The sequence below is a fragment of the Rattus norvegicus genome, chromosome 2 (genome assembly GCF_021556685.1).
Source record: "Rattus norvegicus strain SHRSP/BbbUtx chromosome 2, alternate assembly SHRSP_T2T, whole genome shotgun sequence".
Taxonomy (NCBI): Eukaryota; Metazoa; Chordata; class Mammalia; order Rodentia; family Muridae; genus Rattus; species Rattus norvegicus.
In genome coordinates this window covers 185,109,455-185,129,147 of record NC_141535.1, presented here as the reverse complement: position 1 = coordinate 185,129,147, position 19,693 = coordinate 185,109,455, and the positions used below count along the sequence as shown (strand labels likewise).

The window sequence follows — 19,693 nt, the reverse complement described above, 5'->3', positions numbered from 1 at the left end:
GGGAGCACAAGGAGGGGGGAATCAAAGGCTAGAAACGTAAGGCTCTAATTTAAACATTTTAAAAGGTTTGTGACTGTTGGTTATTAACCGCTTCTAGGCAGGGAGTAGTTTTTCTAACCCATTATGGCTGCGGAGAGAGAGAAGCTGCCCACAAAGTCCAGGTGAAATGGCTCAAAAGTGGCCAGAAAGTTGAGTGTGTGCGATACTGTAGTAATGCCAGCTACTCAGGCAGCTAACCATAGCTGTGGGCACACCTCTATCCTCTCAACATACACACTGGGTGCCGGGATAGATGTTCCCTTGTGTGGTCAATGCCAGATCACTTTACAGAGTGAGTCTGAAGCCAGCCAGAGCCATACAGTGAGATGTCATCTCTAAACAAGAGCATACTAACAAGTTCAACCTAGCCTAGGCAATTTAGTGAGATCCTGTCTAAAATAAAAATGATGGACCATCAGCCCAGGAATGGCACCACCCACAATGAGCTGGGCTCTCTCTCTCCTCAACCATTAAGAAATGCCCTACAGGGCTGGAGAGATGGCTCAGTGGTTAAGAGCACTGACTGCTCTTCCAGAGGTCTTGAGTTCAATTCTTACCAACCACATGGTGGCTCACAACCATCTGTAATGACTCCAATGCCGTCTTGTGGTGTCTGAGGACAGTGATAGTGTACTCATATACATATAATAAATAAATTTTAAATAAGATTCTAGTTGCTTAAATGGAGGACAAAAGTAATTTACAGAAGGCTAAAAGAGGACTGAGGAACGTAACTCAGTGGTGGTCGGCTTTCCTAACATTCTGAGACTCAAGGATCCATGCCAACATAACAGTGAGGAAGACAACTGATCCAATGTAGCACTCGCTGTTTACAGCAGTAGATGGATCTACATTCCTGGATACACGTGTGACGCTACTGCTAAGCTCGCAGGTGGTGGAATGTCGGATGAGTACTGTATCGAGATCATTAAAATCCTGAACGAGGTCCAGTCACAAGAGTCTCCAAGTGCTTCCCCAAAACCCAGGCATGTGACAGGTCATCAGAGTCTGGCTTGGCCAACCACACCCACAACTCCATTTTCTTCCATACACCCTCGTGAGGGATTAGGAAATGAAGGACTTGGGGCACAGAGGATATCACCACAGATGTAGACACAGCTTCTAGGTGGACTCCTGGCACACCCCAGGAGCTCTAGAATTATCAGTGTCACACAGTGGAGAGCCCAGGTCCACGTCTGAACTATTTACCACTCCCTTCCTTTACCTGGGAGAACACCCTGAAGAAAGCCATTGGGATATCCCGCCCACAGTGGCTTCAAATCCAAGAACGCTCCCCAGCAACTTCTGCAAGATGAGACAACCCCCATTCCCAGACAGTGTGAGCAGCTGTCTACTGACTACTCACAATGTGTCAGGATCAGGTGGGTAAACGAGAACAGGAGGCTCAGTGGTCAGGGCCCTGTGAGCTCTGACTCCTGAAATGAAGACTCAACCGTGCTCTGTGCTTGTGTGTGGAGCTCATTTATGAATGTTTAGTTGTGCATGTCTGTAACAGGGTCAGGGAGCCGCAATCAACATCACACAACACAACACACTTTATAAAAGAAAAATACTTTGTTTTAAAATCTTTGCTACATGTCATTATTTTTGCCACTGTTAAGGCTTAGCACAGATGGCCAACAAGAAAAAACAATCAAAAATAAAACCCTGAAGGAAAAGCAGAACAAACCCCTCAGAGAAGCTTCTCCCTCCCCACCCTTCAAAAGCCCTGTAATAACTGTACATTATAATTCAGATCACATTTAAAAACAAGTTGATTATTAAAAAACAAGTATTTCATTGGAAACCCAACTTTTTGGTTCAGTAAAATGTGATATAAATATATATGTATACTGTATGTGTGCACATAGAATAAAAAAATAGCCTCCTTGTCCACTCTATTACCTGGCACCGGACTGGAGACAAATGGAGGGAAACAGTAACATTCCCTCAGCCTCTCCATGAGCCTCTCTACCTGGGCTTCTCATCCCCCATCAATACACAGAATAGATCTTTTCCACATTAATTTAATCTTTGACAGGAGCCAGTTTAACAGAAAAAAAAAAAAAGGCTGCTGATGTAGGAGGCTCACCTGAGGACGGACATGGGTGAAAGCAGTAACCTGCTTCTATGGCTGTAATTATCAAAGGACCCTGTTGGGATTGAGTCCACCTAACACAGACTTATGTTTGTGCTCTAAAGCAAAACCCAATTTCAAGATAAGAGAAGGATTAAAGAACTCTAGACTTCAGACAACCTAAAGCTGTTTTGGTGACAGAAAGGAGAGGCTACTGTGCAGGAGGGCTTCTATTTGGTTTACACACTCGTCGGTGAGGACGACTCGAGATAGCTAATCCAAGAAGTTGAGTTTCCATGCAGAAATAACCTCTCCAGAACACGTGTGACTCTGACAGAAAAATGCAGCATTATTCTTATGGGCAAGTCTGGGTTTTCTGACAGTGTTAATGTAGCCAGCCTATTTTGGTAATATCTGCAGATCTTCCCGATAAATTGAAAGCACCAAAGAGCAGGAGTAATCCAGCTTGACCACTGAATGTGTCTGTATTAGGCTAACCCTATCAACGGAAGGCTCGGAGTTGGCTTACAGTTCCATTTTGGCTGGGTATGGATTTAAGTGCAGCAAAGACTTAATTTAAATACTCTTTGGCTGCAACACTAAATAGAAAAATACCTGGAAAAATTATTTTTCATAGGACACTTTGAAGAGCAAACAAAGATAAAGAAAATCTGGGACAAATTTTGCATATACTCTCTAACAGGGAGAAAACAAAACAGGAACTCAAAAGCGCTCTCTCTCTCTCTCTCTCTCTCTCACACACACACACACACACACACAGACAGACAGACAGACAGACACACACACACACACGCACACGCACATATGCACTCACACACAAACACAAGTGTTCATGCTCTTTCTGGTCTCTTTCTGGAGACTGCTCACTTCTAAGGCTCCAGCATATACCCTACCATATTTTCATGATCCTCAGTTATGAGGATATTTCTCCCTTCCTCCACTCTATTCAGAATTTCTATCCAAACAAGCCACAGTATCCAATTCATGGCTGCCGGATTCCTCTATTCTGCCCCTTGACTCCAGCACAAATCATTTCTGTGCAACTTCTGGTCAGAAGATATAAGGACAAGAATTCTAACCTCACCTATCCTCAAAATTTCAGAGGATCCTAAAAGCCTGTGAAATTCATTTAATTTCTTCTATAATGTTACTCAGAGAGTCAAGGGGTGAAAAGGGTACATGTCAGGGGTGAGGGAAGGGAAGGGAGAGGAACTTTTATTCTGTTTACAGAAGATTTGCTTTTAAAAACAGTGATTTCCCCACCCTATCCTCACCCCAATAGCTCTATTCAGAAAAAGGGGGAAACATAGTTAGATCAGGAAACTCTTCATTGTTGTAGGTGTTGCTCTGGTCTCCCAGCATGGACAGCATTTCCTAATGAGAAAAGGTTAGACTTGGATCACATACTCTTACTTAATGAATTCCCTCCCAGCACCCACACCACCACCCACACCACCACCCACACCACCACCCACACCACCACCCACACCACCACCCACACCACCACCCTTCCTGAGCTGCACAGGTCTGGATGCCGGGTTCTCAACCTTCCCCTTCTGAGAACTCACTCCTCACCTCAGCCTCATTCCTCCATTCCTTTCCTTCTTCCTCCTAAGTTTCTTTATTTTCCTCTTTTCTAGTCCTCAACAGTTTCAACAGAAGAAAAATGCATGCCAACCTACACTATGCATCTAACCCCCACAGACTGGAATCTATCTAATCGCACTTGTCATCAACCAAACCCTTCGTTGCCTGCTTTTGGTCTTTCTGACTAGCTTCTCTAAGATGACTGCATTCAATCTTGCGGTCCTTCAAAGGAAACAGATACTCAGAGCTATAATTAGTATGTTTTACTTCATATATTTTTGTATTCTCCTATTTAAATCCATAACTACTTTGAGATGTAAATCTCTGTATAAAAGTTAAAAACTTTTCAGCAATCTTTACATGTTGCTTTACATCGGTAACTTTACCTTGTCTGGCTAAAGGGTGTGTTTATAACTGCTTCAATTACTGATATGTATCCTGAGTGAATTCTGTCCTACATCCGTAACCAATACATACGCTTCTTTCTATCTCTCTTCCCTGCTTCTCTCTCTTTCTGAAGTCTTTATCCACTCACTTGAAAGACCTCAGGCTGGCTACTTGGTTGTGCTGATGTTGGCTGAACATGTTGCTCATTGGAACTAGACCGGTGATGGGGCTGCTGGCCTTGCCACTGTGGCCAGACACCCACACCCTCTGCTGTCCGGGTCTGGAACTGTCCTGTTGTCTGTCCAGTCTCAGGAGCTAGAAATAAAGATACACAGAGTCAATTTATAGTTTTACTGGAGAGGAGAACCCAGCACACAACTACCTGTAAGTCAGTAATTTCTATAAGCTACCTTCTGCTCTTCTCTCCGCTAGTCAATGCCACTACTATATCAAAACTCAGTCTTGCATTAAGTTTCATTCCCTAGATAGCATTTCTGAAGAATTCTTTGTTCATTTACATATGTGGTCTTTTATAACAATTTTTAAGATTCTTACTGTTTTATGAATGGGGGATGTGAGCACGTGTACTGTGGCTCATGGTGGAGTCAGCTCTCTCCTGTACACGGATTCTGGTGGCTAAACTCGGGTTATCAGGTTTGTATGTCAAGCACTTTGCCTAATGACTCATTTCAACAGGCCCTGTGAAAAATTTTTAATTTCAAATAGACCTGGACCATGCATTTCCTTATAATTCAGTCAGGACATAGAGTACTCAGGGGAAACAATCCTAACTACCAAGTCCTCCTTCTTTAGCAGTTTGATTTTCCTGTTAACTTCCTTGTCTGCACTTACGAAAGTTGGATCCACGGTTAGGAAGAGTAGGGTAGGCAGCAGTACTGGGTGAGGCAGTGGGAGCACCCGGAAGAGACATGGCACTGAAGGAGGACGAAGTCTGAAAGTTGTTCACACCAAATTGTGAAGAACGAGTCTTGGCTGTAGCCTGAGTAGGCAGCTGCTAAAGCACAGGGGGACACAGAGCAAGGGGATAGTAACTGTGTACTGCATTCCTGGGAGCCAGTACTCACCAGCCACTACACTGTTATAAACACAACCCATTACCTGCCCCTATTGTATACTTCTGATTAACTCCTAGTTCTTCCAAAAACTAATTTTTTTAGGCAACTAAAATAAAAGTAAAAAAAAAAAAAGAAAAGAAAATTACAAACTGTGATGATTATTTAATTAAGTTAAGTGGATCATGAAACGGGAAAAAGGCACTGAAGTAGAAGAGGGACTGGTTGATAAGAAGTAGAGGCCTCTCTGGTCTAGAGGAGAACAGGAGATGATCAAAATAAATACACTACGCATGGGCCAGGTGTGCTGGCTCGCGCCTGTAATCCCAGCACTCGGGAGGCAGAGACAGAGGCACACAGCCCTCTTGTGAGTTTGAGGTCAGCCTGGATTACAAAGACAGGTTTAAGAAAACGAGAGTTCTGTTACACAGAGAAACTCTGTCTTAGAAACAAAAACAAAACAAAAACGAAAAACAAAAACCAAAACTACTATATCTATCTATATATATATATGAAAACATTATAAGAAATCCATTCCTATATAATCAGCTCATAAAATTATGGTAATACAAAGCATGTTATAAGTTTCATGTGTGTACATGTTCAACATACATGTATAGGCTAATGTGCATAAACATATGGGAGACAGAGATCAGCATGTCTTGACCTCATGTACGTGTGTTCATGTGCACAGTGGTGTATAATGGTTGCAGGTACACACAGATGTCAATAACACTGGGTGTCTTCCTTTATTACTTTCCACCTAACTTTTATCATCATCATCATCATCATCACCACCACAACTGCCACCACAATCATCACACTGACTTTGGAGACAGGATTTCTCTGTGTAGCACTGGTTGTCCTAGAACTCATTCTATAGACCAGACTGGCCTCGAACTCAGAGATCTGCCTGAGTCGGCCTCCCAAGTGGTGGGATTAAAGGTTTCTACCTTATTTTTAGTGTGCATGAGTATGTATGCACATGTGACCACATGCATGCAAGAGCATGCATATTAGAGGATGACATGGAGGGGTTGGTTCTCTCTTCCCCCTAAATGGATCTTGGGGATTAAAGTCAGATCATCAGGCTTGAGAGACAAGCACTTTACCAATGGAATCATCTCTCCGGTTCCAATAGTAGAGTGTTCTCAGTCTACTCCACCCGTTTCTAGAATCTGTTCCCAAGAGCATAACCATTTCTTTCTTTACTGTAGTATCTGTGTGTTACAGAGGCATTTGGTGACAATTTAGGAGTTCATATCCATGCTCAGCTCTGTCTTTCAGAGTGCTTCTCTTTTGCTTTTGACTTTAAGCTTAAATCTATATTTAAAGGGTCTTTTAATATAAATTCTAAATCTGCCTCCAAAAGAATAGAAAAAAATTGGAAAAAATAAACTAGAAATGAAACCTTATTATTAACCTCACCAGAAGAGACTGCTGCTTGGCACAGTGGACAATGGCTTCTGCTATTTTCCATTATGTTTCTTTGGTGTTTTTCCATTCTTTCTTTCATCAGACAGTTTATCTCACTATGTTGCCCAGGTCCATGCTCCTACCTCAGCCTCTTCTGTGTTGAGATTAGGGCTATATACTTTGTCACACCCACTTGTACTGTTTATTGATTAAGAAATTAGTTATCGCCTCTAACATTTTTTGTGAAATAATTCCTAGAGACAGTTGTAAATACACGATTTTAAAAGTAACTTGTGGAAGACAATACATGCATGCTTGATTATGTCAGCAGCATGAAAACCACCGGTAGTAGCTGTCTTCAACCTCACTGTACATCTTGGCTAATAAAGTCATGGATGGCCTTCCTGTGCATTTTTACACACACACAAAAGCTATAAAGAGAACAATTCTGGAGCCAGGTTTACATCTTATTCTTTTTAAACTTTAATAAATTTTTATTTATACAAGAGAAATATGCAGTAATAAATAAGTCTAGCATATTTACTATGTATTATATAAATGGATACTAAATTTTCATAAATAAATGAATATAATTGCTAATTTCCTACTTTAGGACTGAATTACATAGTCCTAAACAGAGACAAAGTGTTTGAATTGACTCCAGACACTCCTGGATCAAAGCTGTTCACACTGCTGTGAGTGGGCAGCTCTGACTTAGGTGAGTCATGAAAACCACAGGCTCAGAGATTCCTCAAAGTTATCTCTGGCATTTTAATTATCTGGCTGCTCTCAAAAATGATGAAAATTAAAAGATGAAGAACAGGAATTGAAAAGGAAGGATCTGACAATGATAAATTTACTTGTAGGGAAAAAAAAAAAGACCCCAACAAACAAATAACAACATACAGGGTCAGACAGATGAGAGGGCTACCTGGGCAGAGAAACCTGGGCGAGTGCTAGAGGTCCAAGTTGGTGCTGATCCCTGGGTAAGGTTGGAGTGACGAGAAATCTGGGCCAATATCTGCCCTGCAGAAGATGACGGCTGGACAATGGTTACGGGAGGGGTAAGACCACTATTCCTAGGAGGGAACAAATAGAAAAGTGAAGAGTTAAAAGGGGACTCGGCCTCAGAAATTACAATTCAAAAGACAAATTCTATCCCTAGATTCCTGATTTCTTGGAGTGAAGGAAAACCTAATAAATTTAAAAACACAAGGAAGACTGACAGTCACACACTGACCACACAGAGAGATGGAACCTAGAGCAAGGCAATAGAATAGGTGCAAAAAAAAAAAAAAAAAAACCAGGAGGAAAAAGCAGCTTCTTTGTCTCACCCAGGTCCAGTAAGTTCTACTGCTTTGAAGTGACCAGAAAAAGCAAGGGAAGAGTGACACGTGGATTCAGCAGCTGAGTCCCGCAGAGCCCTGTCAAGCAGCACACACACATGGGGCTCACCTGAAATTTTCTGCCGGCCGGGGGTTAGGAGGGAATGAGCTGCCCTGGGAGAACAGCTGTTGGGTGGCAGGGACAGTGCTGGAGGAGAGGCCTTTACTCTGATCTGTAGACCAAAAGGAGTGGGGGGAGGGCCATCAAGGGGCTGTTGCATAGCCTTAATACATTCCTATTTACTCATGAAGTACTGTAATTTAAGTGGAACTATGTTGGCTGGGCAATCCCATCAGTAATAATCAAACTCAGCCTAAAAGGGGTCTGCAGAAGAAACCCGCACCTGCACTGATGTTGGGATAGATTTCTGAAAACCTCGGATCTCTGTCCTGCACAAAGAGACCTTCTGACTTCTCAAGGGGCTTGCTGTGTTCTGATCCTGCAGTTGCCACGGGCTGGACAGAAACCTATAGAATAAAATCATAAAAACAATCAATAATGTTCAATTATATATAGAACAAACATTCTCATTGGCATTGATACAGTTTTTAAGACTTACTTTTGTGTTTTTAATTATGTGTATGTGTCTATGTACATGAACATAGTGTCTACAAAGGAGCTAATGGTACGGGGGGCTGTGAGCCACCCACTGTGGTTACGAGGAATTGAACTTGGGCCTTCTCCAAGAGCGGCACTCTCCTAACCAATAGACCATTCTGGCAGCTTCGAGATACATTTATAGGAGAAAGGTACATCCTCACCTGGGAATGACTATAGCTGGCCAGCCCATCTCTTCCTGGTACCATATCCAATTCTGTCTGCTGCTGCTGCTGCTGCTGCTGCTGCTGCTGCTGCTGCTGCTGCTGCTGCTGCTGCTGCTGCTGCTGCCTATATGTCAAACATCCAAAGAAATTGGAGAAAAGAACTTTAAAAAATAAAACATATGCAGCAACAACAAAATTGTGACTGCACATCATCACACCCAGCTAGTGATTGCTAGAAAGGTTAATTATTTCACCATTTCTTACCTGGATGCCAGCTGCCCTGTACCCATCTCTAGGGATAAATTAGTTGTCGGACCTAGCTGTGACCTCTGGATTGTGTTAGACAATGTAGGCCGTGGTTCCTGGCTAGAGTTCCTAGGAAATAAAGTAGACAAGAACACAAAAGGGGAAACAAGGCATGACTCAATACAATAAACTCCATATATTGATCTAAAGGTGAGCAATTACTAACAGAGCTTAGTCAGTCCCATAGGTAACCTTGTAAATATTCAGTGATATATTTTTTAAAGATTTATTATATATAAGTACACTGTAGCTGTCTTCAGACACACCAGAAGAGGGCATTGGATCCCATTACAGATGGTTGTGAGCCACCATGTGGTTGCTGGGATTTGAACTCAGGACCTCTGGAAGAGCAGTCAGTGCTCTTAACCGCTGAGCCATCTCTCCAGCCCTCAGTGATATTTTTATAGAGTTTTTGAGTTTTTGTCTCATATTGCTCTGTTTGGTCTTATTGGGTCTTTCGTTTATATATTTTGGTTTCTCTCTCTAACTCTCTCTCTGGGGTGTGTGTAAGAGAGAGGAAGAAAGACAGATCATGGAGTTGAGTAGGTGGGAGGATCTACCTAGAAAGCTAGAAGAAGGGGAAAGTGTGATCAGAATATATTATACAAAAATTTACAAAGAAGGCAGTGCTGGTGCATGCCTTTATCCCAGCACTCAGGAGGCAGAGGTGGGGGGAATTTCTGAGTTTGAGGCTAGCCTCATCTATAGAGTGAGTTCCAGGACTGCCAGGGATATATAGAGAAAGCCTGTCTCAAAGGGGAAAAAAAAAAAGAAAAGAAAGCTTAAAATAACTTTAAAAAAGAACTATATTCACACAATGGAATATTAACTCACAGCACCAGCAATGAATGAACTAGGAAACTAGACATATGAAGGAACCACTTTCTGTGATTTACATGGGATCTTTAAAAGAGGCCATCTTTAAAGGGATAGTAAATTGGACATTTAAGACTTCAGAGGGTGGTTGGGGATTTAGCTCAGTGGTAGAGCGCTTGCCTAGGAAGCGCAAGGCCCTGGGATCGGTCCCCAGCTCCGAAAAAAAGGACCAAAAAAAAAAAAAAAAAAAAAAAAAAAAAGACTTCAGAGGAAAGGGGAGAATAGCCAATTTTAGTGAGCTCAGGGATGCCAATGCTCTGAAAATAGATGGCTCTAACAGTTGCACAACTATGTGGTGAACTAAAAACTGTCTGTATAATGGGTGAGATACACGGCCTGTGCAGTATTCCTCAAGAAACCGTTTCAAAAGTTTAGAGCCAGCGGCTAGAGAGATGGCTCAGTGGTTAAAAGCACTTCCTGCTCTTGCGAAGGGCCCAGGTTTAGTTTCTATCACTAGCATGGCTTCTCATAAATGTCACCATCTCTAGTTCAGACAAGTAGGTAGTGCACAGTCATACATGTAGGCAAAACATCCACCGATACAAAGAAAACAATCTGTAAAAAATCTAAAGAGAAAACCAAGCTGAAAGCTTGGCACTGGTGGTGCACACCTGAAATCCTAAGGCATAAGTGAAGGCAGAAGAAAAACGGGTGCTGTGCATTCAAATGCATAGAAAGGAACAGAAATTAATAAAGGAGTGAGAGGAGACTATGCTCTGCAGGAAGCTTTGATCCACAGACCAACTCTAATCCATTGCCTGTTTTATATATAAAGATTGTAAGAGCACGGCCATGTTCTTCCTGTGCCTGTTTTCATACTACAACAGCAGAGTTGAGAGTTGCAGTAAAGATCATACGGTCCGCACAAGGCTGAAATCTTCACTATCCTGTCCTTCATAGAAAAGTTTGCCCAACTTTGTTTCAGATGAAAATCCTCCTAGACTAGAGCAAAGTATTGGTAGATAAAACAAAATCCTGGAGCCAAGTGGCAGAACCCCAGCACTCAGGGAGGTAGGTAGGTATCTGTGAGTTCAAGGCCAGCCTGGACTACAAAGTGAGTCCCTGCCTCAAAAACAAACACAAAGCCCTCCTCAAACTCCTGAAGTCGGGAAACAGCTCAGTCGTACAGCACTTTGCCTACTCTCTGTACAAACCCGAGTTTGACCGTCAGCAGTACAATAAGTAAATTAACTAAGAAAAAGTAAAATTATAACTAAATAAATAAAACTTAGAAAGCTGAAATGAGAATCTATCTTAAGAATTAATCTTTGAGGGGTTGGGGATTTAGCTCAGTGGTAGAGCGCTTGCCTAGGAAGCACAAGGCCCTGGGTTCGGTCCCCAGCTCCGAAAAAAAGAACCAAAAAAAAAAAAAAAGAAGAATTAATCTTTGAATTTTACTTGCAATCTTTTAAAAAAAAGATCGCATCAAGCATACTGCAGCGGGCAGCAGGCTGAGCAGCTCGGAAAGCACTGCCCACTGCTGCCCATTCACACTGACTCTACCCTGAGCCAGTGAGATCGCCTGGTGGGAAAGTGTCAGGCAATAGCTGACAACAATTCCCTGCCTGAGAACTACTTGGTAAAAGCAGAGAACCACCACCCCCCCCCCCCCCGCAAGCCGTGCTCGACGTTCATACACGCTGTTCATGCCGTGCAGCTTACACATGGCCATCAGTAAATAGATATCAAAAGCAACTAACACCTCATTCTCCACCCCAACCACATCAACTGCGGTAGAAAGGGAGTCTCAGACTGATGTCATTTAGTAAGTCCAAGCTGCAGAGAAGACAGTGATAAAACTAAGATTTGCCCCGCTACACCCCACACCCCTCACCCCACCTAGGGGTGGCTACAGGATGAAGAACCCAACCCAGGGAAAAGACTGCAGGGCACATACTTCACGTTGGTGTTGGTGCAGATAATATACTCAATTTCATCTGAATACGGGTTTTGGAAAGTAAAGGAGCTTGTTCTCATCCACAGCCATTCTCGGTTCTTAGCTCGGAATCGGAACATGACAGACAGCACTTGGCCTTTTAATTTCACCACCTGAAAGGGTTTTCATCCATCAGTGGACTTAAAAACAAAGAGAATTAAGTAATCATCTTGCCATTTCTACAACCTTAGGACGCGTGTCATTGTCTTGAAGCACCCGTCTTTTTCAATGTTCAGACAAGGAAGAGGAAATTAAGGGGGACGTATATCTACCAGGTCTCTTCCCGGAACTGCAGTCTGTAGGACTGTACAGTTGAGAGGGAGCACAGAAGCGACTGTTTCCATGTTCCCCGTATTTCCCTTGAAGTCTGCTGCAGACATAATCAATAAACTGGCTTTGTAAGTTAGTACCAGGAATTCCAGGTGGGTGACACTAAATACACTTGACACTTATCAATCCCGGATCTTCAACTTAAAACAGTAATTTTGGTTTCTACAAAGGCCCTGTGAGAAGTTTTGTGTTAATGCTTTAGTTCCTGTTCTTATGGAACGAAGATAATCTTTTAGTTCTCCATCTCTAACAATAAAGAGCATTAGCAATTAACAACTGTTTAACTATAATTATGTGTCAAATGCTGGCCTGTATGTATATGTGCCTTATATCTTTACAAACGACTTCCACAAGCTTCTACCTTAGTATTACTATACCCATTATATCAGTAAGGACAGTATCAAGACTTAGTTAACTTATAAAATGTAACTGTTAGCTAAAGCCAAGTCCATTTATATTCTCTAAGTATTTTTGAGAGCTCGTGCCTGAAAATTACTAGTTACATCTGAGTTGACTTTCAATTATATACAAAAGAATTCTGAGACAATTTTTCTGCTATACTCTAAAATAAGGTAGTGAAGCAGATATCTTAAATACTTTGAAGAGAATTTCTTGGATAAAGCCAAAGCAGAAATACCTTGGACTTTGTCTAGTTTCAGAGTTTTATATTTCTTAGAAATTAAGGTAAGTATAAAGAAAAGTATAGGATCCACAGTGCTCAGCTGAACAATGATCAGTAAGGATCTAGAATAAACTTGAATTGATCAAAATATGTACTCAGACCCAAATCAGGAAAAATGTTACCTGCTGAAAGCTGTCTCTTAGAAGTTGTTGGTCTTCAGGATGACAAAATTCTACAATATTCTTTCCTAAGAGCTCCTAGAAGGGAGAGATAAAGGTAAAATATATACTTCTCATGGTTACCCCACCTTCCCATCTGCTAGAAGATATTTCTTGGAGAAAAAGGTAGACAGAAAGAAGAGAGAACCAGGGCCGGTAGATGGTTCAGTGAGTCCTGCCACAAGCCCTATGGCTGAGTCCATCTCTGGAACCCACACTGGGGGAACCAACTCTTGCAAGTTGTCCTCTCGACTACACTTGCACTCTATGGGTCATGTGTGTGCTTGTAGAATGTAATAGAACAATAGAAACAAAGAGACTTTTCTCACAAAATCATTTTATCAGCTCTCTGAATGATATCATTTAAGAGAAAATTTTTGCCAGGCACGGTGCCGTACTCTAATCTTAGCATCACAGGTTAGGACAGAAAGGTTTCCAATTTGAGGGTAGTCTAGGAAAAGATGGGGGTTAGGAGGGAGAGAGATGGAAAGAGCTAAACCTGTAGATAACATTAGAGGACCTGAGTCTGGTCCCTAGAATATACATTTTCAAAAAAGGTAGAAAAAAGGTAGGGGGTGGGACAGGGCAGGAGAGACGGCTCATCCTTAAAAGCCCTTCCTGCATTTGCAAAGATCCCATGCCAGACAGTTAAAAGTGAAGAACTAAACTGGAGATTAACAATCCCTAATCCCACACTTCCTGTAAAGTAGATGTTATCAAGACTGTCGTAACCACCTAGAATCCAGTTCCCAGGGAGATCCAATGCATTCTTCTGGTCTCTGTGGTACCAGGTAAACCACGTGGTGCACATTCATACACTCTGGTACTCACATATATACATAAAATAAAAAACAGCCGGCCTCGTGGTGCACACTTCTTTTTTTTTGGTTCTTTTTTTTTGGAGCTGAGGACCGAACCCAGGGCCTTGCGCTTCCTAGGCAAGCGCTCTACCACTGAGCTAAATCCCCAACCCGGGTGGTGCACACTTTTAATCTCAGCACTTGGGAGGCAGAGGCAGCCTGGTCAACAGAGTGCTCCAGTACACCCAAAGCAACATAGTGAGACACTGTTTCAAAAGTGAAAATAAGAAAATAAAGTCAGGTGTAGAATATTCTCATAATCTTAGGGTAACCAGACAAGTGGATAGTGAGAGCTCAGTGGCCAGCAAGCCTATACTATTTGGCAAGTTCCAGGCCAATGGGAGATCTTGCCTCAAAACAAAAAGATGAACAGCAACTGATGAACCCACCCTCCCGTGGTGTGCCAAGGACTTCTCATCTAAAAGGTGTTTCCAACTTTAGTACTTAGACATTAGGGCTTTGAGTTGATTTTTGTCTATGTATGATGATATTGTGGGGGTGTATATAGAATCTGGTATCTACATTACCATTTGTTAGATCTTTTCCCATTGAAATGTCTAAGCACTTTTGCTGACAATCCAATTACCAATGTAAAGAAAAAAAGATTCTTTACCTACTCATCAGAACAGATCATCAGTACATTAATAGCACACTGTCTTGACAGCAACAGCTTTACAGGAAGTGTGGAATCTGGGTTTAAGCAAATGCTCCAGCTTAGTTCTTCATTTTTTCTTTTTTTTTCCGGAGCTGGGGACTGAACCCAGGGCCTTGCACTTGCTAGGCAAGCGCTCTACCACTGAGCTAAATCCCCAACCCTAAACAAGACAGTCCCCCCCCCCCCCCCCGGAGTTGGGGACCGAACCCAGAGCTAAATCCCCAACCCCTCAAGACAACTTCTTGACTACCATTTCACATACCCATAGTCAGCTCATGTAAATAACAGACCATGTAAGTCAGGGGTAGTTAACTGATATACTACTGTATGAGAATTTTAATAACCAATGCTACACTTACATTTTTTTTCGTTCTGCCACTGACGTTTATTCTAAGAAACGTTCATGTTGTATTCTTTTTTTTTTATGTCCTTTCTTTTATTATTGTATTTTTTTTATTTACATTTTCCCTTTCCCAGTTTCCAAGAGATAAGGCCCCTATATCATCCCCCCTCCCCTTCTTCTATAAGGGTATTCCCTTCCCCAACCAATCCCCCTTTCTATCCCCCCAACCCAACATTCCCCTAAACTGGGGGCTGGGGGGAAATCCAACCTTGGCAGGACCAAGGGCTTCTCCTTCCATTAGTGCCCAACAAGACCATCCTCGGCTACATATGCAGCTGGAGCCATGAGTCTGTCCATGTACACAGTCTTTGGGTAGTGGTTTAGTCCCTGGGAACTCTGGTTGGTTGACATTATTGTTCTTATGAGGTTGCAAGCCCCTTGGGCTCTTTCAATCCTTTCTCTAATTCCTCCAATTCTCTAATTGGATCCCGTTCTCAGTTCAATGGTTTGCTGCTACCATTTGCCTCTGTAATTGACATGCTCTGGCTGAGCCTCTCAGGAGACATCTATATCTGGGCTCTTGTCAGCATGCACTTCCTAGCTTCATCAATTTTATCTAGTTTTGATGGCTGTATATATATGGGCTGTGTACCCAAGTGGGGGCAGGCTCTGAATGGCCACGTTCCTTCAGTCTCTGCTCTAAACTTTGCCTCTATATCCTTTCCTATGAATATTTTTGTTCCCCATTTTAAGAAGGACTGAAACTCCCACTTTGGTCATCCTTCTTCTTGAGCTTTATGTGGTCTGTGGATGGTATCTTCAGTAAATTGAGCTTTTGAACTAATATCCACTTATCAGTGAGTGCATACCATGTGTGTTTTTCTGTGACATTATTCCATTAGTAACTATATAAATTACCAAAATATAGTAATTATATAAATTCTAGTTATACTAGAAAAATTAAAATAAGTTTTTAATTATCTGTATTGATATTAGTAATAGAAACTATATATTTATACCTACTATTTCCATATGGTTTTACAAACTATATTTCTCTATATAGAGTGATAGTCTTGGTAGGAAGTTCAGACTAGATTTTGCTAGCAAAATAGGAGCATTGCTTTTTCTGAACTGGTCATCTCTGGAATTAGATGGATGTAACCTCAACATTGGTAACAGAAAACAGAGGCCTAGGTAATAATAATGTGGATGCTATATTCCTCACCTGTGGCTGGTAGCCAACAGTAGCCACACAACGATGATCTACAAAAGTGAATATCCCTTCAATGTTATGTCTGGAGATGAACTCTGTTGGCTGACAGATGTTACTCATATCTGTACAGTTAGGAGAACTGGTTACCTAAGAGAGGAGAGATAAAAATGAACCAAAATAATACCTTTACCTACAGAAATACTTTTAATATCTTCATGACTTCTTAAGAAATTTCACCCAGAAACGCAAATATGTCAACCCCAATGACAGGCATAAACTCTAACTCTACTCCTACACAAGTTCTCTTACCTTGTTGGTAAAGTAAGAAATGTAACCTTGAACCACCTACTTTCTATGTGGGTAGCCTGTGGTCATTATTCAGAGTGGTTCAAGTTTTTGAGAAACTTAACTGTGTTCATGAAAATAATCAAAATCAAGGGCTGGAGAGATGGCTCAGTGTTAGGAGCACTGACTGCTTTCCAGAGAACCTGAGTTCCATTCCCAGAACCCACATGGCCAGTCACAACTTTCTGTAACTCCAGTTCCAGGGGATTCAGTAATTTCCTCTAGCCTCCTCAGGCACCAGGCATGCAAGTGGTGCACAGACAAGCATGAAAACAAAACACCATAAATGTAAAATAAAAACTTCAAGATCGGGCTGGAGAGATGGCTCAGTGGTTAAGAGCACTGACTGCTCTTCCAGAGGTCCTGAGTTCAATTCCCAGCAACCACATGGTGGCTCACAGCCATCTGTAATGGGATCTGATGCCCTCTTCTGCTGTGTCTGAAGACAGCTACAGTGTACTTACATACATACAATAAATAAATTAAAACTTCAAGATCTTTTAAAATCTATTATAAAGCATGTAATGACATAATAAAAACCATTGTTCTTATACTGCAGAGGGACAAGAGAGGTTAACTGGGAATAGAAAAGTTAAGTACTGTAAAGCTAACAGTAACAATGTCAAAGGCATGGTGACTGATGCCTGCCTCTACCCCCAGCACCCAGGAGGCTTTAGTCCAAGGATCCCTTCAACCAAGAAGCTAAAGGCCTAGGCACTACAGGGAAGAGTCATTAGCAGTATCAATAATAAAAAGATTACCACCTTCTCTCATGCTCTTGATTTTAGCTAAATCTAAGAGTGGCAATGTTTATTATAAATGCCATATTATTTTAGATCTTGAGTTTTATGCAATGTTCCTAGGTATTCACAGAGCAAAATATTACAAATATTGAAAAACATTTTTTTCCTAAACCACAAGGGACATAGATGTGAAGACTCATACTTGCCTGCAGCCTGCCAATGGCCACTAGGCAGAATTTGCTCCCCTGGCCAGCCTCTGGATCATCATCTGGGAGGGAGACACCTTCATGAAGAAAAAGGAACATGACTTGGAGAGATCACAAATTCAAATCCTTTTAAAGACAAGTCGCTGAAGACTCACTAACACATTTCCCTGTAGAGATGCTAAGTATAAAACAATCCATTTAAAAAGGTAATCAGTAATACAGACGGCATCATAGACACTGCCTCATGTGTGTGCACATGTGCAATGCTGGATTACAGGCGCACACAAGCATACCTGGCTTTAACCATTTTATTTTTAACAAATTTGAAAAATCCAAGTCCCAACCAAATGTTGAAAACCACAAACTTCACTTACGCTATGTGACTATGTCAGACATAGAGAAGTAAACACTCCTGCCTACCCAGTGACTTTTAAAATAAACAAAAATTAAATTGTTCCCAACACCAAAAGGTATCCATTTCCACAGAAAAAGGGGAAAAGAATTTGTCCCTCATGGCATCTTTATCTCTCATTTTTATCTAGGACAACTATACAGAAGAATCAAAGATCATACTACAGCAAATGTATGACTTATATAGGAAGTTAACAGTTCATGTGCTATTATTCATAATATTTCAATTAACTTTTCTCAATTATTGGCTGTGTGCATGTGTCGAGCACTGGGGTGTGTGCTTTCCTTACACTAAATCTAACTCCCGATAATGATATACGGGATGTATTATCTCAAATTGTAGATGAGAAACCCACGTAAAGGTCAAGAAACTTACCCTAGGTTAAACTACTAACAATGCCAGAAAGCAAATGTTAAGGTTTTTCCAAATCAATGTTAATTTCTTCTTAAACTCTATCAACAGGGGCTGAGAGAAGGCTTAGTGGTTAGGAGCAGTGGCTATTCTTCCAGACCAGGCTCAGGTTCCAGCACACACATGGCAGTCACAAGGGTCTGTAACTCCAGTCCCAGGGGATCCAGCACCCTCTTCTGGCTTATGTGTGCACCAGGCAAACAAGTGGTGCACAAACATACATACATACATGCAGACAAAACACTACCACACATAAAATAAATAATTAGTAAAACTTGTCTCTCCTTTCTCTGCATTTTTGTCTTCTGTAAATCTCCATTTCTTAAGCACATTTCATAATGGGCTACATAGCATTGTTAACTGTTAATACTTTTCTGGTAGGGAAGTAATGAAGAGGGTGAGATCTGGAAAGTTGACAGTCAGTTTAAAAAGCTGGTCTTGTTAGGCATGGAGACCTAGCCTGTCATCCAGCACTTTTGAAATTGAGGTAGGAGACTGCCTTGAGTTCATGGTCATAAATCATAAACTAAACAGAAAATCTGATCCCCACACCCTACCACTTTTGCTACATCCCTTATTTGACCTCAAACTAAAATAAAGCTACTCCAGAGAAAACCTCCCTTTTAAAGTTAATGCAATCAAGCCATTCATTGCTCAAAGTTTCTCTTCCACTTCAGTTTGCCCAAATTAACTGCACTAAATACCAATGTTTCAAGTTGGGCACAGCAGCACACACCCTTGCACTTAGCACACAAAGGCAGGTGGGTCTCTGTGAGTCTGAGGCCAGCCTGGTCTACATAAAGAGCTCCCGGGCACCCAGGAATACACAAGACCCTGTTTCAAATACAATAAAATAAAATTCCAGTGGGTTTAATTTTTTAGTTTTTGGGTTTCTTGCCACAGCTGCTTAAAGATGCAGTATTCAGTGTATACTATCATATATTTGAATGTTTTAAACCACATACAGTGACTGTCTTGTCTTGTTGTTTTTTCATCCTGACATAAACCAAGTACTCTATTACTGAGCTATATTCTTAGCACTAGCAACTGAATTCTACACCATCTGCATCAGCTCAGGCCTGGCAATTCCAGGAGGAGGTTGAGGTGAAAAAACTGCAGAAAATCAGGAGTTCCAGCCCAGAAGTGAATAAGTATCTACTTTATATATGATATACTCTATAAATATAGGAATAAGCATCAGTAAAACATTTGTTTTTGTGTGTACATTTGCCTGTGTGAATTTATGGACACCATATGAGCACAGGAACCTGCAGAGGCCAGAAGAAGGTAACAGATCCCAAGAAACGATAGGCAGTTTTAAGCCAACATGTGGGTTCTGAGAACTGAGCCCAGGTTTTCTGCAAGAGCAGAAAGTGTTCTTAACTGCTGAGCCCACTTTCCAGCCCCCAGTAAAACATTAAGAAAAAAAAAGGTTGGGGGTGGGGGTGGTGGTAGTGGTGGTGGTGA

At 41.6% G+C, this 19,693-nt stretch overlaps 1 protein-coding gene across 2 annotated transcripts in view; it reads right to left on the bottom strand.

Annotated features, from left to right (window-relative positions):
• Positions 1 to 1,595: 1,595 nt before the first annotated feature.
• The window catches only part of Arnt (aryl hydrocarbon receptor nuclear translocator), a 58,577-nt gene continuing 40,479 nt past the window's right edge, over positions 1,596 to 19,693 (bottom strand). For both annotated transcript variants that reach the window (NM_012780.4, NM_001389231.3), the window contains 12 exon segments: positions 1,596 to 3,511; positions 4,260 to 4,426; positions 4,964 to 5,123; positions 7,532 to 7,679; positions 8,056 to 8,158; positions 8,330 to 8,453; positions 8,748 to 8,874; positions 9,009 to 9,125; positions 11,830 to 11,981; positions 13,003 to 13,077; positions 16,122 to 16,256; positions 17,404 to 17,480. In NM_012780.4, coding sequence (NP_036912.3) covers positions 3,422 to 3,511; positions 4,260 to 4,426; positions 4,964 to 5,123; positions 7,532 to 7,679; positions 8,056 to 8,158; positions 8,330 to 8,453; positions 8,748 to 8,874; positions 9,009 to 9,125; positions 11,830 to 11,981; positions 13,003 to 13,077; positions 16,122 to 16,256; positions 17,404 to 17,480 — 1,475 coding nt within the window. In that variant the 3' untranslated portion in view covers positions 1,596 to 3,421.